The 24,857-nt window shown below is 35.2% G+C and overlaps 2 protein-coding genes across 3 annotated transcripts in view; one reads left to right on the forward strand and one right to left on the reverse strand.

Annotated features, from left to right (window-relative positions):
- The window catches only part of LOC123525466 (serine/threonine-protein kinase Nek8-like), a 29,208-nt gene extending 19,334 nt beyond the window's left edge, over window positions 1-9,874 (reverse strand). The window contains exons 1-4 of one of the 2 annotated variants that reach the window (XM_045304528.2): window positions 9,727-9,874; window positions 2,400-2,605; window positions 1,413-1,468; window positions 167-343 (exon numbers count right to left, since the gene is read on the reverse strand). In XM_045304528.2, the coding sequence (XP_045160463.1) occupies window positions 167-343; window positions 1,413-1,468; window positions 2,400-2,605; window positions 9,727-9,773 (486 nt within the window). In that variant the 5' untranslated portion in view covers window positions 9,774-9,874. Of the gene's footprint in view, window positions 1-166; window positions 344-1,412; window positions 1,469-2,399; window positions 2,606-9,721 lie in introns of both variants that reach the window. The other variant, XM_045304529.2, reaches the window with a different exon arrangement.
- Window positions 9,875-13,301: 3,427 nt separating this feature from the next.
- The window catches only part of LOC123525464 (lipoamide acyltransferase component of branched-chain alpha-keto acid dehydrogenase complex, mitochondrial-like), a 42,132-nt gene continuing 30,576 nt past the window's right edge, over window positions 13,302-24,857 (forward strand). Inside the window, exons 1-7 of the mRNA XM_045304525.2 lie at window positions 13,302-13,389; window positions 14,598-14,688; window positions 16,999-17,074; window positions 17,703-17,893; window positions 20,963-21,099; window positions 22,810-22,909; window positions 23,248-23,552. Of these exons, the coding sequence (XP_045160460.2) occupies window positions 13,336-13,389; window positions 14,598-14,688; window positions 16,999-17,074; window positions 17,703-17,893; window positions 20,963-21,099; window positions 22,810-22,909; window positions 23,248-23,552 (954 nt within the window). The 5' untranslated portion in view covers window positions 13,302-13,335. The remainder of the gene's footprint in view (window positions 13,390-14,597; window positions 14,689-16,998; window positions 17,075-17,702; window positions 17,894-20,962; window positions 21,100-22,809; window positions 22,910-23,247; window positions 23,553-24,857) is intronic.

Below are 24,857 nucleotides of genomic sequence, written 5' to 3' on the forward strand. Positions count from 1 at the left end.
TAAAGGGGGGGAGAGGGGCATAAAAATGACGATAAAATTGTAATATATCAAACAATCTCACAAATTTTTTCAAATACAAGAAAAATCTAAGTAAATATTCACATCTTTGCCATTATTGCTGCATATAAAACTAAAACAACTCACAGATATGCTGTTTTGTACATACTGTATATGCTTTACTTTTACTGCTGAGTACTTTAGAAATTCCAAAATCGCCAATCTTCACAACTTTCCTCTTCTTATCAAGCAGAATATTCTGTGTTTTAAGGTCTCTGTGAAGAATCTGTTTGGAATGAACATGCTGTATTGACAACAGCATCTGGGCAAAGAAAAGCAGGATTTCCTGAAATCAATTAATTATTAATTCATTACAACAAATATTTAAAGTATAAACAAAAACAATCTGAACTGACCGTGCAAATTATCTAGATTAGATCATAATTCAAGCCAAGAAATTTGAGAAACTTAACTGAATTGTGGATTAAGAACTAAACTAAGCCAAGACTAAGTTTTCGCCAGTGTGACTTGTGACAATCTGATGCTTAAAAGGATACTGTATAAGTAGTTAAGTTAGTGAGGTGGAAAAATTGGCGAATTTCGTGAATAGACAAAATTCGCTAACATTTTCTCAACCGTAAATATCAGCCAACCCATCATAAAAACACCAGTAGTAAACGAGAGGAATTGACACTCTGTCTCTATCTGTACACCTTACACGTTTTTAAAGCTACCTTTTTAGGCCTTAAATACATCAAAACAAAAAGTGAGAAAACATTCTGACTTTTAAAATTGCGCTTCACACCTTTACAAAATGTAATAAAAGGATTACTTCAATACACATTGTTAGCCTTTTTCAGGTTGATAATTATACATATTCTGCTTTCCTGAATAAATACTAGTACGTTTTCAAGTAATTATATTTTTATAAAGAAAGACAAACAACAATTTTAGTTATGTGTAGCACATTTTTTTTATATATGAACGTTCACTGGGTCCATATAAGGGATAATGCTGTCATGCAGCAAAAATGTAATTATTAAGCCACACACATTAGTGATTCTTATGAAAAGCTATTTTTACGCAAAATGGAAAAAAGGAATTTGCTAATATTTCAGCATGCCAAATGTCTGGAATTCCGAATTCGCTAACTCTTCGACCCGTGGAAATAACCACTTATACAGTATTACATTTTATTTAACTTACAAATTTCTCTGTAAAAAACAGTTATCATAACAGTGCCTTGATGCAGTATTGTATTCAGCCTGCCAGTCCTTGATCACAAAGATGATCCAAATTACCGGTAGTCTGTATGGATACAACAAACCTAGGACAAAAACCTATGGACCAATTTTCAATGTCCAAACAAGTTTGCTATATCGGAGTTTTAGTGTATAATTAAAGACAATTATTACCTCCTCCTCTAACAGTCTACTATTCTGTGACTGTAGGTAGTCCAACAATGTTCCACCTGAAAACAATATAAGGCAGATTAAAGCAACATGGTATCATGTTACAATGGAAGTGCAGTCACTATAAACATTGCTGACAAAGCCCACCTAACTTCCGCATGAAAAAGGTCACTCTGTAGCAGAGAGATAATCTTTTCCTTTGTATACCACAGTTTAATCTATCATTACTTCAAATAAGAGCTGTCCGTAAGACAGCACGCTTGACTTTTCTCAGTGCTTGACTATGAATAAGAGCTTTGCCAGAATAAACTTTATAAAACTTTAACCAAAAAATTCTAAGTTAAGAAGGGACATAACTCTGTCAAAGTTCAAATCAGAGTTATGGGGATTGTTTCTTCTGGTGTAGACTTTGATAGTTAATAACTATCTTAAGTTTCAAGTCAAAAGCTTTGACGGTAACAGCGATATTTGACTTTATCAAATACTTTAACAAATAATTCTAAGTTAAAAAGGAGCATAATTCTGTCAAAATTCAAATCAGAGTTATGGGGATTGTTTCTCCTGGTGTAGACTTTGATAGTTAATAACTGTCTTAAGTTTCAAGTCAAAAGCTTTGATGGTAACAGCGATATTTAACTTCATCAAATACTTTAACAAATAATTCTAAGTTAAAAAGGAGCATAATTCTGTCAAAATTCAAATCAGAGTTAGGGGGATTGTTTCTCCTGGTGTAGACTTTGATAGTAAAAAAGTAGTTTAAGTTTCAAGTCAATAGCTTTGACAGTAACAGACATATTTCTCACCATAAAGTCATCTAAAATTGCCAATTACATGTAATCCATTTCTTGTGTACGTTTGTGTATAAATATCAGAAAAGACATATTACCTTGGTACATAATTCAAACTCTACAGAGAAAGTTAATCAATTAAATAATCTGATTTGCCAACTCTGACAAAGTCTACTCTAGACATACCCCGTACACTTTTTACCTTGTGCATATTCCATCACAATCATAAGAGCTTTATCTTCAAGGAAGTTCTCGTAGTATTCTATGATATTTGGATGACTAAGCATAGAAAGAACTTTAACTTCATTAAGCGCAGCTTGTCGTTCATCTTTCGTCATCTGTTCCACAGGAATCTGCTTGATTATAACATGCTTCTTGTCACTCAAACGCTTACACAGATGAACTGTCCTGTAGATGAAATACACATAAAATGTACCATATGAGAAATAATATTTGTTTCAGTTCATTTTGTACAGTTTCTTCTAACAATACTCTGGAACTGGACCTTTTTTTCTAAAGTAGGAAACCAGTGCCTATCAATGATGAATCTATTTGTAAATTAGACTTTTGATAAAGGATTATAATGTCATTTTTGTGTATCAAACCCTTTAATGAATTATATTTGAAATTCAGCAGAAAAAAAGAAAAGAATCCCAAACAAACTGACAGAAACAAAGTTAAACCTTTAGACTGCTGGTAGCAATAATAAATGTTCCTGCCTTTGTGACCAGTGCAGACCAAGATCAGCTTGCACAGATGTTCTGCATTGTTTGCTGTTCAGTCAGCAAATTTTCAGTGAACTCCCCTTTGAATCATTAATTTTTTTATTATGGTATTGCCCAGATTGAATGATGGACCTGTCCATTTTAGAAATGTACATGTAGCAGGCTAAAGGTTAATATGAAAAAGCACATGAACTCAGTTTTGTTGTAATTTAACAGCCACAATAATTTGTGAAATCCTCTCCTGTACATGTATTTCTTAATGGTCACCGAATGTGTGGAAAACATAAATACTGGGTAACCCTAAACAGACTTATAGAGTTTGTCACAACATCATTATGTCTAATCTATTTGTGCCACTTCTTTTCCTCTTTATTTATTTTGTTGTCCTCAGCTATTCACAATTTGAAAGACAAGAGCTGTCCATAAGACAGCCAGTGCTCGACTATCGAATAATGTTAAATGTTAAAATATCTATAGAGTTTCAATCCAGTATCTGCATTAGTTTTGGAGATAGAAACTTGCATGCAAAACTTTAACCAGGATTTTCTAAGTCCAAAAGAGGGCATAATTTGGCCAAAATGCAGGTCAGAGTTATGGGACTTGATGCTATCAACTAGTTTTATAACCCCAAAGACACATGTGAAGTTCAATTCAATATCTGCAGTAGTTATAGGGATAGTAACTTGCACGCAAAACTTTAATCAGGATTTTCTAAGTCCAAAAGGGGGCATAATTTGCCGAAAATACATGTAAGAGCTATTGGACATGACCCATTGATGTTTGTAATTGACCTAGAAGAAGAAACAAGAGGGTCATGATGACCCTGGACCGCTCACCTGAGTAATATGAACTACACATTTCAAATGTCAAACTGATGCTAAAATTAAGAAAGTAGGTCAGTAGGTCACATTCATGGGCACTGAACAGTCAGGGGTGTAACTGTTTCAAGTTATCGCAGTTCATAACCTGTCTGAGTTATTGCTTAAACTTTCATAACTTGTTTCAGTTATCAGAAAATATTACAAAGCCCTCCTGTGCCAATTCCTCATTATGAATGAGACTAACGCAATTATTTCTTGAATCCTTGACCTTTTATCTTTCCAGCTATGCAGTAAAATTTTTTACGCAAGGCTGATAAGGTTTTACGCAAACGTTTTAAAGCTATAAAACTCTTAATATCCCATTATGCTTATCAGGTCATGCTCAGACTAAAAGAGAATTTGATTAACCACAGTTTGCTACTAATTTCACTTTAAAGGTCACTTTGTGAGAATAGCAAAAAGACATTTTTTGAATAACTTACCTGAGTTTATTATAGTTTTTAACTAATACAGGTTATAAAATGCTTGAAAAAGTAACTGAAATAGGTAAATATAACTTAAAACAGTTACACCCCTGACTGCTGAAAGTCAGTATTAAGATCGGAGTGCAAAACTGTATAATTATGCCATCCAAATTTCAAGGCTGTATCTTGAAAACAAGAAAGTAGGTCAAGGTCACAGTCAAGTGACACATAACTACTTGGGGTCATCTGGTAATTATAATTAAAGAGTCTAGGAAATATGATCAGATAATTTTTGAAGTATTTCTTCCTATATAACTCATATAACAAGTGACCCCCGGGGTGGGGCCTCTTTTCACCCCAGGGGCATAATTTGAACAATCTTGTTAGAGAACCAGTCCACTAGGCAATGCCTGATACCAAATATCAAAGGCCTAGATTTTCTTTTCCTATATAAGTCTATGTAAAACTTGGGACCCCCAGGGCAGGGCTTCTTTTCAACCCAGGGGCATAATTTGAACAACTATGGTAGACGACCGCTAGGCAATGCAATATACCAAATAGTTTAGACTTCACAGACTGACTGGAAAAGAGTTTGTTTATTGAAAGTCTGTGGAAGTTTTAGCCGTTTTTTGTTTATTTCATAGAAATCAACTAGAAATCATTTTCGTATACATGTATAGAATGGACGTCGAAAATGACATGGATTGAAAATCATGGTACTTTGTGAAACTTTTCATAATTTTTTTGCTATTTGAGGAATTTTAATGAAACAAAAAGTGTTAACGCTTGGACTGATGCTTTCAAATTCAAGTGGTGATCACAAAGAGAAAACAATGATCTGGTTGTTTCTCTGCAGCAGCAGTGCTCTAGCAAGGATTTGAAAAGGGCAGGGTGCTAGTGCCCTTTCGGTCACTTGCAAGTGGCAAAGGTACGAGGAGGGGGAGAGTGTGGGAGGGAGTGGGGTTTGGGGGATTTCCCCCAAGAAAAATTTGAAAAACAAGGCTAGAGAAGGCCTCAGATGCATTTTCAGCACGAAACTATTGTCTTTCATGTCATCCTGTTTTGACTGGAATCATTGTGTGTCATAAACATAATAATCTGTCAGAGTGAAACTATAGTTTCATTGATGTGTGCAGTTGTTATATATATCCTGGACCTCTGGGGTTTTTGCAACCACCATGGTATTAAAATTCTAAATTGTTGTTATCATTTTATGTTGGAGAGGAGGACATCAGTCTGGGTAGGTTGTGTGGTGGTGTAAAACGTATTTCAATGCCGTAGGGTTTAGTTTTTTTGATAATTTAACTTTGTTCATTGGTTTTTTAACAGACAAACTTAATGTAGGGGGAGAGAGTGGTAGCTGGTCACTGGTGAGGCTACGGATCCATGGTAATGTGGTTTAAAGAGATTCACCTAAAAAAGTCATACTCCCAATCTCCGGACAATCTAAAACTTTTTTCTTCTGTAAATACTGTGTGCAAAGACAATCTACATTTCTGAAACTTTACTTAAAGTAATTTACATAAGCCTCTAAGAGTTGAAATCTATTTGCATATGTTACAAGGAAAATATGCACACAATTAATAATGAATTATTCTAACATGACCAGCAAATAACCTACATACATGTAGAGCAAAATCTATCTCAGGTTATTCTGCAATAAACCACTCGCATGCAATGACTTCATCTGTCAGACTGATCCAGGTGTGTAGCACGGTCGTAAAAAGTAGTTACCATTTTTTCTAACACTTTTGATACTATTATGTCGTGTTAGAATCAAAATAATAAGTTCCCAATTGTGATTTACGGCTTTCGTGATATATTCTTATGCATAAGAACTCAAAACTCGGGTTATTCTACAATAAACAAATTCGACAACAGAAAACTTACGACATGAAACGCATGTGTATTGTTTTCCCGCCAAAATATAATACGGAGTGCATCAGCAATAAATTCATTTTAAGTGCTCAGAGTTCAGGATTTTTGCTTACCGTCTGTATTTCAAGTCGTGAAACGTGATATTCTTAGCTATTTTCAGTTTAACATCCGATAAATTGATGAATTTTGCGTTGCGACATCGAATAAAAATGGCGGCATCCATAACGTTTTCGGTGGCAGTGCCTACAAGTTTAATCGGGAGAGGTGTGTCGGATGAAAAAGACAGGTTATCCTTCTCATGACCAGAAATGGACAGGAAATATTAGTTCCCACTGTAAATTCTCTTTTGATTTATATTGACCTAAAAAGAGACTGGAGTAGCCCTTCCGCAAACACAATATCTATCATGAAACACATGTGCTTCTTTCCCGCCAAAATTATAATAATGTGTCCACTAAGTAATTATTTTCGCAAGCGTGCACAATCGATCTCATTTCAAATTGACCAAAAGTATCCTCAGATGTTAAACAAGAGGTTCTTGCAGTTCAGGGCGTTCGGTAGATTCTGAACCTCAAGAGTCATTTACTCTTCAGCCTAAATTTTCAATGGTCAAAATCAGATTTTCAAAAGTCAAGATCAGCTATTCAGGGGTCAAGCTATACTGTTATAAATGCAACTTCCACAGACTTAATCTAAAACAAGTACATTTAAATAGTCATTACAATTATTTTAAGCATTACATATTTTTTGTCTTATTTTGCACATTGCCTAAAAGTGGGTGGGGATTGGTGCCTTTGCAAGTTTTTATTCTCAAAAAATGCTTCAAAATAAGAGCTGCTTTTGTAACAGTTATCACATTTTTCTTACGTGCAGACTTTTATTGGCTTTTTATTTAGATTGTACTAGAAAAATCTTGTAAGAAATGATAAAAATGCCCGAAAATCACGGTCCCAAAAACAGGTGACAAATATGGAAAACGAAAGTAAACATTTAAAATTCTTGATAAAATACCTGTTTTAAATTTCATTTTTTCACAATACCTATTCAATACTTATAATTTTCGAACACAAAATAATGATTTTAATTATCCAATTTGTTGTTCTGTTCTGAGAAATAAGAGATGATAATTTTTATTTTAAGTCGGTAAGACATATAACAATACAACATACGGTAAGCTGTATACCGCTAATTAACACGTGGTACAAACACGATAATCTAAGGCTGCATTGTTTATCAATAAACTTTTACACATTGATCAATAAACACCTTTGATATTGACGGCTATTATTGTACTGAATACAAATCGCGAGATGACCGCGTGTCACTTGGTGAGTGGCATGATTGACATCTGCCAGTAGCTAATTAACATACGACGCTCCGCCTACTGCCATACTTCCACTTGTGTCGGCGAACACTACTGAAATTCACTGGGATTTTGATTGACAATGGGCAGAACTTTCGAACTCTAGACGCATCAAAGAAAATTTCCGCGAGTCAAACCGACGCATGGGGCATATTCTGTGCGGGTCAAATACGAGTTTTTCTCGCTTTTCGCGGGTCAAAACCAGGAACCTCAGGTCAACCGAACGCCAATCTGACTGAAGTACTTGATCTTCTAAACGAAGATCTGAGAACGACCCATTCACATTCGTCTTCTATATATTTTGGATTTCCAGTATTGCTATTTTTATTTTATCCAATCAGACGACTTGTTCGAATGTCAAAGAGTAAGAAAAATGTGCAGTCATTCCAGGGCTCGAACCCGGGACCCCTCGCTTACAAAGCAAGTGGCCTACCGACTGAGCTAACCGGCTATCTGATAAATTACGACATAAGAATTATAAATATCAAAAGTCAAGGCTACAGGTAGATTTGCAAGACGTTGTAAGTTAGGCACTGATTGGCTAGTGAAAGGGTCGTCAGAACGAGGCAATGAATAGGTCGTTCTCAGATCCTATGCGTAGCGTAATAGGATATGTACTTTAGTCAGATTGACCGAACGCAGTTTTGTATATAGTTTTTTTTTTGGTGGTTAGAATGGACAACCACGTTGCAGCAGACGACTTCGTATGAACTTCTGTTAATCAATCGATAGTGTTCAATGAAGTGTCAAGAACAAAATGTTTTGGGGTTCTTTACTTGCATTCAAATATTATCAAAGTTTATGGTGTTATTTGTTTGTAATATTTGTCGGCGACATAAGTCGCTGACGTATTTTCAAAGACAAAGTTTCACCTTTTTTAAATTAGTATACTTACATCTAGATAACGACTGCTAAATCAAAAGTTTTGTCTCTAATAACGATAATTACTAAAGTGATGCCCAAAAAAGATCCCAAAAATATTTTGAGTTAATTATCGACATCACAAGCTGAGAGAAGTGTAGCACGTGCGCAGTCTCGCCCTCGTGACGTCTAGCTTGACAGATGTAAAACAAAATAATGCCTTGAAATTATCGCGATTCGCTTAATTGGTTTGATCGCATGTTGGGCGGACCTAACAGGCAGTGACGTGTGTATACGGAAGCGACCTTGAAGACTGATGACAGGTGTACTAAAGTGATGTTGTATATTGCATAACGGAAGCAGCTCTCGCAGCGCGAGAGGACAATAAGCAGGACACATGAGGCGTTTTTACAGTAAGGCATATATGTACTGGACTCAAAAGGGCACAGGGCGCTATTAAAAACGGCAGGGCGCTTTGAGAAAGGGGCAGGACACCGTGCCCTTCTATTCCGCGCTAGTTGGAGCACTGAGCAGAGTTCTTGTTTGTTCAGCATGTTTTTGTTGCAATAGACACCTTATATCATATATATAGGCCTATTAAGTAAAATATTTGATTGGCATGTGTCTAGCACTTGTGGGTTAGGCAGTAACATAGATAAGGTTTAAATGGCTATCTATCTATCTATGTTTACTGCCTCACGCCTCTTGTGAGTATTATGGGCAGGGTGGACAAAAACATCTTAGTCATTATCAGGGCAGCAGACCACTAATGAGTGGTGTTTCACTTAGTTTATTATATGAAACAAACAAAAATTTCAATATAATTATAAGTGAAATATAAAATTATAACCAACAATAATCAGGTCCCAGAAAAGTCACAAATTAGCTATATAGCTAAATCTAGCTATATATAGCTAGAAGTAGCTATAAAACCAATACCAATAATGCAAAATATGTGAAAACAAGATGCAAAATGGTCATAATTACGTCCAAAAGGTTTAGAAGATGAAAGACAATAACACAAATCCAAGATCTTTGTAGTCACATTTTCAATAACTGTGGCAGTATTTTGCGATAAATCATCACTGAATTTTTCACTTGTGATAATCATCGTAGTATAAGGCAAATTTATAAATGACTAATCGCAGAAATTCGCAACATGTATTGAAACTGAAACTGCATAGATCTCCATTCTTTGTGATTGTCTTCTGTCTCATAAACCATTTGAATGGGATAATAATTATTTTACATTTAATATACACATATCTTAAACAATTGTTATTGGTTTTATAGCTATTTCTAGCTATATATAGCTAGATTTAGCTATATAGCTAATTTGTGACTTTTCTGGGACCTGATAATTATCCGAAAACTAAACACATCTATTTACTATACAACTTGGATTTGCTAACCATACCCATATGCGCCTCTTCCAACCACTCGGATCTTTTCATAGTTTTCCATTCTTTTTTTCAATCATTCATTCTTGTTTTCAGCTAAAGTTATCTGGGATAAACACAAACATTTATTAATTTGGTAAATTGGATGTCAACATCCGGTAGACTGGTCCAATATTTTGGGAAAGACTTATCTAAAACCTAGATTTTCCGGTTCAAATCCGTCTGGAAAAAAAACAAAACAAACTAAAAAGGTAACCACACATTAAATGCCTATTCTTCTTTGTTCTACCAAAGAAGTATAGAATACATTTACAATTTATTCTTTGATTTTATGTAACATTGACATATTTCCAATGGCAGCAGCACAAATCAGGAGCCATTTTAAATGTATGTAACTTATATTTTTTTGAAGAATATTGTGTCAGTGCTGAATAAAATTAAAAAAGAAAAGTAGGGGTATGTTTGATGCAAGAAAAATATTTTCGCTCAACACACAAATTGCAAAATCAGCTAAAAATGAGACCCCAAATGGTAGTGGTGGTGTATAATTTAAGTTTCTATGACAAATTCTGTCAAGTTATTATTTTATGATGAAAATGCAACATTAATGTAAAGCATAAATCTGTCATGTGATTTCAGCAAACACTTGCAAAGAAAATAAGGAAAATAGCTCTACAGAGATTCAAACTGGGGACTATTTGAATCTACCATAATGCGACTACCTTTTTTTTCCACGCCATTTTCCTATAAAAAGCTTTTTTTTATCTAAGATTGAGTCAGTTTCCTCTGAAATGTACAAGCAACATAAATGCATGTAAAAAAACAACAATAAGGTTTAAGCTTGATACCAAAAGTTTTTAAGGTTTTATGGCATTTTCAGCAATGTAAGACAATGCTTCACATTTTGCCAAAAATAGCTGTTGCGACATAATTTTCAAACAGTTATCCTAACTGTGCCCTAGTTTTGTCCTGTTTAGTCATTTTCTACTCTGATCTACATACAAATGACAATTATAAAATGTTTACTATGTTTAATTTTACCTCTGACAGCTAGAAATGAGCAATATTGAGGCTACAAATATGACATTTATTTTTGAAAAAAAAAATACACACAAAACAGTTAAAATGTGATATTTTTTAGTTTTATCAATATTTACAGCAAAATTGCAATACATTTGTCATTTTCTATCGAATTCTAATCAATATATCCCATTTCCACCCTCATCTGGCCAGATTTCAATTTTTGCCAATGTTCCTTTATAGTTTACAACACACTAAACAGCTGTTCTTCTTCAGTTTATATAAAAATGACATATTTCCAATGGCTGCATCATACATCAGGATCAATTTTTTAAATGTCTGTCACTTACATTTTCTTGAAGAATATTGTCAGTGCTGAACAAAAATCAAAAGCAAAGTGGGTAAATGTTTGATGCAAGAAAAATATCTCCACTCAAACACACAAACTGCAAAATCAGCTAAAAATGAGACCTCAAATTTTAATTATGGTGGTGTATGATCTATGTTTCTATGATAAATTCTTTCATATTATTATTTCATTATAAAAATGCTACCTACATGTCAAGCATAGATCTGTTATGTGATTTCAGCAAAACATTGCAAAGTAAATAAGAAAAGTAGCTCTACAGAGCAAAATAAATAAATAAACAAGAATTTGTAACAGAGTTACCAACGTCCTCGGCCTATTAGGACATTTTTCATAAAACATACTGCTGCAAATAAAGCATCTTGGTATGAACAAAAAATAACAAGAGTACCAGGGTGTCACAATATATGCCCGAATTATGGAGCGGACACGAAATAAGCCCTCTTAACCTTTGACCTCTAAGTGTGACTTTGACCTTGGAGCTAGAGTTCTGGGTCTTGCGCATGACACGTTGTCTTATTGTGGTGAACATTTATGCCAAGTTTTTAAAAATCCCTTCATGGATGGCAGAGTTACTGAGCGGACACGAAACAGACCCTGTTAACCTTTGACCTCTAAATGTGACCTTGACCTTGGAGCTAGGGGTCTGGGTCTTGTGCATGACACGTCGTGTCATTATGATGAACGATTAATGTTAAGTTATTCTAAAATCCCTTTATGGATGGCAGAGTTATGGACCGGACACGAAGTGTGATGGACGGAAGGAAGGATGGATGGAGGCAGTCTATATCTATGTCTCCCTTTTTTCTTCGAAAAAGGCAGGGGACAATAAAAATTGAGAACTATTTGAATCCGCCATCATGCAACTACCTTTGCTGCGACATTTTCTTATTTAGTGTCTGTATGATCGCAAACTATCAAATGAACAAATAAAACTTCCATATAGGCTTTACATTAGAAATGCGACTTTTGTATTTTGAACTGCTTTTGCATATACCGCAATACTATAGAAACCAAAAAAAAAAAAAAAAAAAAAAAAAAAAAAAAAAACAACTAAAGAACAAAGATGAAGATCCAATATGAATAATTGTATTTCAAGAACGTATGATTGACATTTACAGAAAAAAATACATACTAGACACAGTAATACATTTACAAAACAAACAAGTACAGATCCAGCGGGCATCGCCTTCGAATGGTTAATGGTAATAATCAACATCACTAAGGAGTTTAAACAAGGCAATGATTTAAATAAAACCTCACTCTTAAAATTTTTTTTTATAAACTTACTGGACAGTGCAAATAAAGGAAATCCCTGACACATAATGACAACAAAGGGAATGAGGTATAATAAAATATAAAGTGGAAACTCCACAGGTCGCTCAACATGACAAAAATGAAAAGGTTTAAACAAACAAAAAATGTTCATGTAAAAGGCACAAAACCAAACAACACCTTACACGAAGAATTCTATTCTAAGTGTATGTACGCCTATCCAATGCCTTTCCAAACGAGGGAATAAAAAGAGAAACACACTGTCAGGTAATTAAAGGCTGGATGTAGAACACCAGAAAACATATATTAGAATAGATCAGTCCCAGTGGGCCACCTGTTCTGTCAGACATAATCTCAGGAAAGTGTCACCATAGTCTGTAAAAGGGAGGAAAACTAAAATGATGTGTATCAAAATAGTCGGGTAGTTATTTTAAAAAATATTGATGAAACGTCTTATTATTTTACCAAGTACAGTTTGAAAATTTTCATGACTCAGAATCTTCAAATATAAAGCGTTCTTACCTTTCTCCCATTCCTTAGTGCCCTTTTTCAGAAGCAGTATGTTTTCGTTTTACAGGTCTACGTCGTTTAGTGTGTATTTGTAGCATTCTACAAATCCTGAGATCTGCATATCCCTATTGCATGTTAGATGAAAACTGCGAAATTCCAAAAGTGATATTGCAAGGAATGAAAAGGATCGAGTTAATTTAGGGTGCTATAGTTAATAAAGCACATATTTCTTAATACAATCTATAACACGTGTTTACTTTTTTCCTTTTTTTTCTATATACTTCTTTATAAGTCTATGAAAGTCACTTAGTCTAGAAAATGATAGAATAAAGATATCGAATACAAGGGTTGTAAATAAAAAATAAAGAATAAGCAGTTTGTAGTCTCAATCCACGTTTTACGGATTCAATACGGGTGACGGATTTTGTTATGAACTTCTGGAACCCGTCTAAAAATGGCAGCTAGAAGAATTACCAAGAATTGGTTACGTTTTACAAAATATCACCAGGTCTGAAATATTTTTATCATTTTTTCTAATTGCAATTGCATACTAAGACAAATACGTAACTGATGCAAAAGAAATTTTATAATGACATTTTTGGGATTTTTTATAATCGAAGGAAATAGAAAAGGTCATTTAGATTTCATTTGTACTGAAGTGGGTGGGGTAAATATTTATTGTCGTTTATAACATGTACACACAAATTACCTGATCTTCTTTGTTGTATTTAAAATTGAGAAACTTCCAGTTACTGCAACACATGTCTGGACCCATTTTAAATGTAGGTTACTTACATTTTCTTGAAGAATACTGTTTGGGAACCAGTATCCGGCCAGGACCAGTTTCCGGACACATATAAAATCTGCTTTTGGGCGTTATTCATTCAGTTGTTTTATCTGGATCATTTGGATGTTTGTTCTTCATATCTTCCAAACGCTCTCTGTGTTACTTCCCCTTATAAGTACAGTAGACAATGCCACCATGTGAGCGATTTTATTGAATTCATATTCGGTTAATTATTGAGAAGGGAACCAAATTTTTTTCTCTATCAAAATAAAGTAAATCCCAAACTTGTTGATTTCTTCTGATTGGCTAACATTCTTAAATTTTTATTTTGATTGGTTCTCTTTACACAATACTGATAGGTCAGTTTAGTAATATGATATAGGATAGACTTTGGATTTAGGTTGCAGATTTTGCAACCAAAATCCAACCAAGATCTTATGTAGGTATGATGTCAGGTGTTTACTGGGAAAGAACTGACCAAAGATTTCTGTTGGATGCAGGTATCATTCAACATAGTTTCCCTTGATACCAGAAAATATAAATGAATTCAAACAAAGAAATATGTTCCAGAATACATATTTTAGTAACATAGTTACAACAGCAAAGTTTCTCTGTAAAATAGGTCTAGTATGAACAGTTTTTTCCATCAAGAAATTTATATGAGTCTGTTTCTATTACTACCTTTTTTCAACTTTCAGTTGGCAGCTTGCGGTATTTGTTTTCATTAAAGGTCAAGGTAATTTAAAAATATACAGATTGTATTTCCGTTGCAAATGCAGTTTTCCTTGGATATTAAAATTATCTACTTTTCCCCAGTATTTTTGACTGAACATTTTTCTCATGCGAGATCGTGACTTCTGGTATATGTAAATAGATAACAAAAGTTGAAATTAATATTTTAAGCATAAATGAATTTTTATTTATTTCAGATAAAGCCCACAGCTTCATTAGTATTAAAAAGAAATCTTTTAAAGGGAACCTCTCTTCATTGTCCGAATGTGAGAAATATTCATGTTACTGGTAAGGTATTATTTATTTCAGTATGTTTTACTGTAATGCTTTCTTCGAAGAGAAGACTTCTGTCTACAGAGGAAAATGCAGATATTATGGACTGTGTATAATTATTGTAAGGTTAAACTTCCTAGTGCAATAACATCTGTTGTAGTTTTCCCAGTGGTGATTACTGTATAGAAGATGCACTATAGTGTAGTAGCATAAAACTGGCATTCTAAAAGGCTTCATTGTACCCCCCGACAACAAAGTTGTAAGGGGGGGTATACTGGTTTCAGGTTGTCTGTCTGTCTGTCTGTCCGTCTGTCCGTAGACGCAATCTTGTGCGCACCATCTCTCCTTATCCCCTTGACAGAATTTAATGAAACTTCACACAAGTGATCAGTACCAACAGTAGTTGTGCATGGGGCATGTTAGGTTCTTTTAGAAAAAAAATTTGCAGAGTTATGGGACTTTGTTTTTTTGTTACTATACTATATACATAGACACAATCTTGTGCGCACCATCTCTCCTCATCCCCTTGACACAATTTAATGAAACTTCACACAAGTGATCAGTACCAACAGTAGCGTCACCTGCAACGCAACAAATTGCGTATCTGTATTAATTTATAATAAGTATTCCCATTTGATGCGTTGAGGTTGCACAGTAGTTGTTGTAGTTGTGCATGGGGCATGTTAGGTTCTTTAGAAAAAAAAATTTGCAGAGTTATGGGACTTTGTTTTTTTTGTTACTATACTATATACATAGACACATCTTGTGTGCACCATCTCTCCTCATCCCGTGACACAATTTAATGAAACTTCACACAAGTGATCAGTAACAACAGTAGTTGTGCATGGGGCATGTTAGGTTCTTTCAGCGACAAAAATTGCAGAGTTATGGGACTTTGTTTCTTGTTAACATACTATGTACATACAGTCTGCATATGCAATCTTGTGCGTGCCTAATCTACCAAACCCTTGCACACAATTTAATGAAACTTCACACAAGTGATCAGTACCAACCCTAGTTGTGCATGGTGCATGTTACATTCTTTTAGATAAATATTCTGCATAGTTATGGGACTTTGTCTTTTGTCACTATACTGTATACATACAGTCTATATACATACAGTCCACATAATTATGCAATCTTGTGTGCGTCAAATTGCAATGTACTGTGTCAGTGCATGCGGGGGATACATTCATCACCTTTAGTGATAGCTCTAGTTTAATTTGCCATTTCAAGCTCTGTATATTCTGTGTTAAACAGCAGTTGACATGCGGACCGGTAAGGAGAGCATTATGATGTCAACTATGACGCATGATGTCTGGTTCTTTTCTATGACAGATGAATGAAGCCCAGCATAATTTTTATCAAAATATTTTAGTGAACATGTAAGAATGAAAACAATCAATACCTTCTTTGAGTTTTTGTCTAATTTAAAAAGACATTCTTGATTCCTATTTTAACATACACTTTACAATTAGTGGAAGTCGGTCTGCAAAAGTTTCCTTTGCTCTTATATCAGGTATGTTACCATATGCTGTATCTAGCAACATATAGTATTGTGTACAAGTTACAGTATACATGAAGTTTTATACGCACACTGAATTGAAGTTAAAGCTTTAATTATAAAGTACTAATGTATATATGACATTTTGAAGTTTACAAGAACTCAATAACAAAATTATTGTATACTAACGCTCAAATTTCAAGCTGTCTTGTAGGTATTGAAAATACAGTTCTCAAAATAATGTTTCAGAGACCCTTAAACTAGGTTATTATGACAGAATATTCATTTATTTGACTGTAGAGCAAATCCAAAGCTCAACTAAGTGTGGCATAACTTACGTTGCTTGGAATATTTTGTACAAGCACTATTATGTCTCCACACACAGTGGTGTGGGCAATGATACTCCGTCTTGGTGTGTGTGTGTTCTGTTGTTTCTGTCTGCACAAAGCTTGTCCGCATATTAAGTCGAACATTTCTCATCAAAATGTTTGGCTGCTGGCAGTTTGATAACTAGCAAATCCAGCACTTTTGAATTAGGCCCTGAATTACTATTGGATCCCTCGTCAGACCAATTGATCGCTCGTCTAAACTTAGAGAAACTGACATTTTCATAGGCAGTTTGGAGACATGCTCTTTTCTCAAAAGCATCTCTAGTTAATTTTTTTTTTTTAACTCCTTGCCTAAATCAAATTTAGGTACATTTAATTGTGGCACTAGTAACCATGGTCAAAATATCCTTAAATGCAGTATAAAATTATTGATTTCTAAAATACAAGTAATCTCTTGAATATTTCAGTTCAGTTATATTTTATATGTTACAGCTTGTGTGAATGAACTGGTACAGTTTAATCTCTCTGATATTGGTGAAGGTATAAGAGAGGTCCATATTAAAGAATGGTAGGTAGAGTTTGAGAGTTCATTTGCAGTTGCACTGTTTTAAAGCTTCAAAAATAAGTACATCAGCAATTTCCAGTGTTACTTCTTTGGTGGGTGGTGGTGAGGACAAATAGTATAATCCTAATTTTAAAGCTAAAATTCCAGAAATAATTGTTTCTATTTTCTTTATGCATTTCAGCCAAGATTATATCTATGGAAACATACTTTGGGTAGGGCCTCCTTGGCAGAGTGGTTAAGATCTCTGACTTTTAATCAGTTCACACTCACTGATGTTGGTTTGAGCCTCACTCGGGGCATTGAATTCTTCATGTGAGGAAGCCATTTAGCTGGGTTAAGGAAGGTTGTTGGTACTACCCAGGTGTCTGCCTATGATGAAATAATGCATAGCACCTGGGATCTTCTTCCACCATGAAAAGCTGGAAAGTCACCATATGACCTAGAATTGTGTTGGTGTAACATTATCCAAATGAGCTCTGAAAAACATTAGAAATTCAATGTTTACAAGGTCTGTTTTATTGAACTATAACTATTTATAAGTGACAATGGGCTCAGCTGCTCCATAAAATGTCAAGGCATTTGGTTCAAGATAAATCTCTGTAAAAAATTTCATTTGTAACATTATTTGCAGGTATGTGAATGTGGGAGATAAAGTGAGTCAGTTTGACAGTCTATGTGAGGTTCAGAGTGATAAAGCCTCTGTCACAATCACCAGCAGGTTTGATGGCGTTGTAAAGAAACTATGCTATGAGATTGATGATATTGCTCTAGTTGGAAAACCTCTTGTGGAAATAGAGACAGACACATCAGCAGCAGCTAAAGGTACTTCTTTTACATTTTCCATCCAGTTGAAATAAAACTTGGTATACATCATCAACATGAAGTGGACATATGCATGTTGTTGAGACATCCACTACTGATTATCTTTTCTGCAGTAATTGTCATTTTTATACGCCCATCTGTGAAAGAGCGGGGTGTATTATGTGAACACCCGTTATGTTCGCACTCTAAGTCAAACAGTTTTCATATGATTTTCGCTAAACTTGCTGACCATGTTTGTGAGCATAATATCTAGTCCAAGTTCGATAACCAGCCAAATTGCCCACGGCACGCTTGGATTATGGCTCTTGAATTACATGAAAAAACTGTGAATTTAGCCGTGTCCGCCCTTTAAGTCTGATAGTTTCCATCCGAACTTCATCAGACTTGCTGACAATGTTTGTGGGCATAATATCTCGGCCAAGTTCAATAAATAGCCAAATCGCCTCAGGCACTCTTGGATAATAGCTCTTGAAATACTTGAAAAACTGCGAATTTAGCCTTGTCCGCTCTCAAAGTTCAACAGTTTTCATCCGATCTTCACGAAACTTGCTGACAATGTTTGTGGGCATAATATCTAGTCCAGATTTGATAACCAGCCAAATTGCCCAAGGCACTCTTGGATTATGGCCCTTGAATTACTTTGTGGGCATAATATCTCGGCCAAGTTCGATAACCACCCAAATCGCCCCAGGCACTCTTGGATTATAGCCCTTGAATTAGGCCAAATTCGATGATTTTTATGACAGTCTGGCTCTCTTGTTTGGACTTATTATAACTACATCAGGTTATTCGCTTTTTACAGTTTCCATCCAGTTGAATGAAACTTGCTACACTTCATCAACATAAGGTGACATCTGTATCTTGTGACTTTCTTGTGGGAAATTTTTTTTCTTGACTTTATTTGTTATTCTATCAAGCATTTTAGGGGGCTTGTTTCAGACCATTTTGATATCATTCTTGTATAGCCATATTTGTTTCCAACCCATTCAAGTGAAATGTGGTATACATCATCAGCATGAAGCGGACATGCACATATTATCAGGACTTGAATACCTGAAAATTATTTTTTGAAATCTAATACAACCAGCTAGTAACCTACATACTTGTAGAGCATAATCTATCTCGGGTTGTTCTGCAATAAACCAAACTTGTACCATCCTGCGTGCACACCCTGTTTTGGCTAAAGCTGCAGTGTACCAAACAGTTGTAATTTATGTTTGATGAAAATACTCCTCTGATTCCCATCTAACTTTATTAGCTCACCTGTCACGAAGTGAAAAGGTGAGCTATTGTGACCGCTTGATGTCCGTTGTCCGTCTTGCGTCAACAATTTCTAAAAAAATCTTCTTCTTGAAAACCACTGGGCAGAATTACACCAACTTCACAGGAATGATCCTTGGGTGGCCCCACTTTCAAAAGTGTTCAAAGAATTGAATTGCATGCAGAACTCTGGTTGCCATGGCAACCGAAAGGAAAACTTTAAAAATCTTTTTGTCCAAAACCACAGGGCCTAGGGCTTTGATATTTGGTATGTTGCATTATCTAGTGGCCCTCTACCAAGATTGTTCAAATTATCCCCCTAGGGTCAAATATGGCCCCGCCCCAGGGGTCATATGGTTTATATAGATTTATATAGGGAAAACCTTGAAAATCTTCTTGTCCAAAACCACATGGCCTAGGGCTCTGATATTTGGTATGTAGCATCATCTAGTGGTCCTCTACCAAGACTATTCAAATTATCCCCCTAGGGTCAAATATGGCCCCGCCCCGGGGGTCCCAAGTTTTACATAGACTTATATGGGAAAAAAAGTTTAAAAATCTTCTTGTCTGAAACCACAACACTTAGACCTTTGATATTTGGTTTGTAGCATTGTCTTATGGTCCTCAACCAAAATTGTTCAAATTGTATCCCTTGAGTGAAAAGAGGCCCTGCCCTGGGGGTCTCAAGTTTTATATAGACTTATATAGGAAAAAGCTTTAAAAATCTTCTTGTCTGAAACCATAAGACATAGGCTTTTGATATTTGGTATGATGCATTGTCTAGTAGTCCTCTACCAAAAGTGTTCAAATTATGCCCCTGGGATTAAAAGAGGCCCCGCCCTGGGGTCACTTAGTTATTATATAGTTATATAGGAAAAATACTTAAAAATCATCTGATCCTATTTCCAAGACTGTTTAATTATAATTACCTGATGACCCCAAGTAATATGATGTCACTTGACTGTGACCTACTGACCTACTTTCTTGTTTTTTAAGATACAGCCTTGAAATTTTGATGACATACACAGTTTTGCACACAAATCGTAAAACTGAATTTCATTGACCATGAATGTGACCTACTGACTTTCTTAATATTTAGTTTGACATTTGAAACGTAGCTCATTACTCAGGTGAGTGATCCAGGGTCATCATGACCCTCTTGTTTGAAGTAAGTCATGTTAGAATCTTAATAATAAGTATCAAAATAAGGTTTATCCTAGAGTAACCCTTGTTTGCTGTTCTTATGCATAGAAATATATCACTCAGGCCTTTGTCCATCGTGATATATTCATACGCATAAAAACTCTAAACTCGGGTTATTCTACGATAAACCTAATTTTGATACTTATTATAAATATATAAATGAATAAGGTTTATCGTAGAATAACCCTTGTCATTCTTATGCATAGAAATATATCACTCAGGCTTTCGTCCTTCGTGATATATTCATATCATAAACATGATAAAAACTCCGAACTCTGGTTATTCTACGATAAACCTAATTTTGATACTTATGATTTCTTAGTTATACCCCTATTTAGACTTAACCATAATATGTCAATTATATCTGTACTTTCTGTACTTAACTTCTATAATTTCCATCCAGATCAAATGGAACTTCAACTGTATCCACCATATTGCATGCTATCAAGCATTTTCAGGGGGCAATATGTCATACAGCACTGACATCATCATCATTCTTGTTCAACTTGATACTTATCCATATATATACCTTGGTATTGAACATAACCGTGTTTTATAACCTAAATTACTAAAATTTATTGGTTTTGAAAAACATATATATTTTAGATGTGGTTGAAGATAAGTTTGAAGATGAAAGTTCTTCCTCATCCTCAAGTGACAGTGATTCCTCCATGATGCAGAGGGTCAAAGGTCATAAAGTATTGGCCACACCTGCTGTCAGAAAAATAGCCATGGAAAATAAAGTATGTTAACTATTATGAATATAAAGAACATAAGTCCAGTATATTCCCTAATTAATACATTCCCCCTAATAAACTCACCACAATATTTTGCAAATATAAAAAGGTAAAAAAGTGCATAGGTTTTCAATAAATGCACCCTGTTACCACTTGCGTAAAATGTAATGCCCCCAGCCCCCAGGGGTGTTACTGGTACTGATGATAAACCCGAACAGATGATAAAGTCGACCACCTTGGAAATATTCGATTGCAATCGGTTATTTATAAAATTGAACACACCATCTTATAGTTTCAACTTACAACACCAACTGGTGTAAACAAAAACAAAATTGGTAAATATTCTGTATAAATAAATAACTTACATTTATTTGTATAAAAAATATTTATCCAAAATTACTGGGGAAGTGGGTGTTTTTTGCGCATGCTCACTGTCGAAACATTAAGGCCTGACATCTGGTAACTTTTCATTACTTGATCAGGAATGACTGCTGCAGCTTTTTGGGGAAAGTTTCAATATAAAAATACGAAGAAAATTTTGTAAATGATAAAGCGTTCGAATTTATCATCAGTCAACGTTCAAACAGTCCCCATTTTACAAACCCCTTTTTGGGCCTCACTTCGTGTGAGTTTGCTTACTAAATATAAATTTGAATTATGTATGTTTGCAACAAATGTTAAGCTTTATTGTGATACCGACCATTGCTTACAATTTGCAGAAATAAAAAAGTTACAGGTAAAAAACCTCATTTTCTGTTCGGGTTTATCATCAGTACCAGTAAGGGAATTTTCAGTATAACTCGACACTTATTACTTGAAAGTTTAGTTCAGGACTTAGTTTTTGTGCCCCCCATGAGTAGTGGGGGCATATAGATTTGATCTTGTCCGTGCATCCGTCCGTCTGTCCTTCCGTGTGTCCGTCCGTCCGTCCGTGCTTCCATCCGAAGTTTGTGACGCGCCTAGCTCAAAAAGTATTTGATATAAATTGATGAAACCTTGCGTGAGTCTTTATCATGATATGAACTTGTGCACCTCCTATTTTTTATCTGCCTCCGCCCCCTATTTTCAGAGCCCCTGAAATAGTCAAAAATGCACATTTTCACCTTGTGATGCACCTAGCTCAAAAAGTATATGATATAAATGGATGAAAACTTACATGAGTCTTTATCATGATATGAACTTGCACACTTCTTATTTATTTGCTGGCTTCTCCCCCTATTTTTAAAGTTATGGCCCCTGAAATAGTAAAAAATGCACATTTTCACCTAATTATGTGCCTAACTCAAAAAGTATTTAATGTAAATTCATGAAACCTTGCTTGAGTCTTTATCATAATGTGACCTTGCACACTTGGCATTCTTCTTGAGAATCTTAGTGTTTATTACGGAGTTATGGCCCTTGAAATAGCCAAAATAGTGGATTTTTTGTGTGTGATGCTCATAGCTCAAAAAGTATATGGTATAGAATAATGAATCATTTTCATATTTTTTTTTTTAGGCTGTACCCAATTAAGAATGCAAACATTTGAATTATTTCCCCTTATTTGTGACAAATGTACCGGTGGGGGCACACCCTTTGTCCTACAGACACATTCTAGTTGTCCATAATGGTCATTATTAAAATTTGAGACTGTTAGCAGAATGCAGATATTATTAGCTGTTATGATCTTGAAGTTTTGATATTGTGACACAAACCAGTTTTTAAATATTTTTGCAGATACGATTGAGTGATATAGTAGGAACAGGAAAAGATGGTAGAATTTTAAAAGAGGATGTTATCCGATTCTTAGAAGGAAAACAGGCAGCTGTTCCAAAAGGTATACTTCTGCATAACCATAATAATTAACATACCATGTCTCTAACAACTTATTAAATGATATATGGAGTAGCAGTCAGAGAAGAACAAAGTCTGTAATAATTCCTCAATACTGTTTTTATCGGTTGAAAAACAAATTTTGATGTTCTCTGTAAAAACACCACAGGTAGGTGAAGTATATGATAACAAAGCAGCCTGTAGAAAATCTTGTCTATTTGTTTTGAACTCGAGCAATAGTCTGTGAAGTATAAAATTTCAAAATGAAAATTCTTTCCCTAACCAAACACAATACATTACATGAACATCAATGTTTTTGTCTGTTTTTCTTTAATCCATTAGATACTAAGAAAGAAGTAAAAGTTGAAGTCAGACCGGAAATACGGGTACCAGAGGGAGCCCCTGTTCCCACTCCAGTGATTCCGCCAAAAGTGGTCTCCCGGCCTGTGCTGGGCAAGGACTATAACGAACCCATCAAGGGTATACGTAAAGCAATGGTGAAAACAATGACAGCAGCTCAGTCTATACCGCCATTTGGATATTATGATGAGATTGATATGACAGCTTTAGTGAAATTCAGGGCCGATATAAAAGAGCAGGCATTAGCACGAGGAGTGAAATTTTCATATATGCCAGTGTTTATAAAGGTATTGTTAAGAATCTTTATTATGGAAAAACCAGTGTTGAAAAAGATAGTTAGAAATTGTTAACAAAAGCATCCTCCTGTATAGAGATATGCTGTTACTTTCATAAAGGTATCTTAGCATTTTTAAAAACCTGTAATTGTCCCCTGCTTTTTTCAAAGAAAAAAGGGGGACATAGATATGGGCTGCGTGCTTCTGTCTGTTTGTCTGTCCATTACATCTCCTGTCTGGTCCATAACTCTGTTATCCATGAAGGGATTTTGAAATAACTTGCACACATGTTCCCCATAATGAGATGATGAGTCCCGCAAAGGAATCAAACTAGCTCCAATATCAAGGTTACACTTGGAGGTCAAAGGTTAACTGGGTCTGTTTCTTGTCTGGTCCATAACTCTGCTGTTTTTCAAGGGATTTTAAAAAGAAGTTTGCGCAAATAGTTCCCACAATGAGACAAGGTGTCATGCGCTAGACCACTAGCTTAGAGGTTGAGGTCATACTTGGAGGTCACAGACTTAGAGCATAAGTTTCATATCCAGTCGATAACACTACTGTTTATCAAAGGATTTCAAAATCACTTGGCACAAATGCTGCCCAAAATGATAGGACGTTTTGCATTCAGGGCCCAGGCCCCTGTCAAGTTCACACTTAGAGGTCAAAGGTAAAAGGTCAATTTTTTTGTCTGGTTAATAACATTGCATTGATGGATATTCAAGTAATTTGGCACAAACAGTCAACATAACAAATTGATTTGTCAAATGCAAGACCCAGACCTCTAGCTCAAGGCCATGGTCACGCTTTGTGATAAAATGTCTTTGGTATTTATTTTTGTTTGGTCTTTTTTAGCTCACCTGTCACAAAGTGACAAGGTGAGCTTTTTGTGATCGCGCGGTGTCCGTCGTCTGTCGTCCGTGCGTCTCTAGAGGTCACATTTTTCATGGGATCTTTATGAAAATGGGTCAGAATGTTCATCTTGGTAAATTCTAGGCCAAGTTCGAAACTGGGTCACGTGCCGTCAAAAACTAGGTCAGTAGGTCTAAAAATAGAAAAACCTTGTGACCTCTCTAGAGGCCATAATTTTCTATGGATCTTCATGAAAATTGGTCAGAATGTTCACCTTGATGATATCTAGGTCAAGTTCGAAACTGGGTCACGTGCCTTAAAAAACTAGGTCAGTAGGTCTAAAAATAGAAAAACCTTGTGACCTCTCTAGAGGCCATATATTTCATAAGATCTTCATGAAAATTGGTCAGAACGTTCATCTTGATGATATCTAGGTCAAGTTCGAAAGTGGGTCACGTGCCGTCAAAA

The sequence above is a fragment of the Mercenaria mercenaria genome, chromosome 3 (genome assembly GCF_021730395.1).
Source record: "Mercenaria mercenaria strain notata chromosome 3, MADL_Memer_1, whole genome shotgun sequence".
NCBI lineage: Eukaryota > Metazoa > Mollusca > Bivalvia > Venerida > Veneridae > Mercenaria > Mercenaria mercenaria.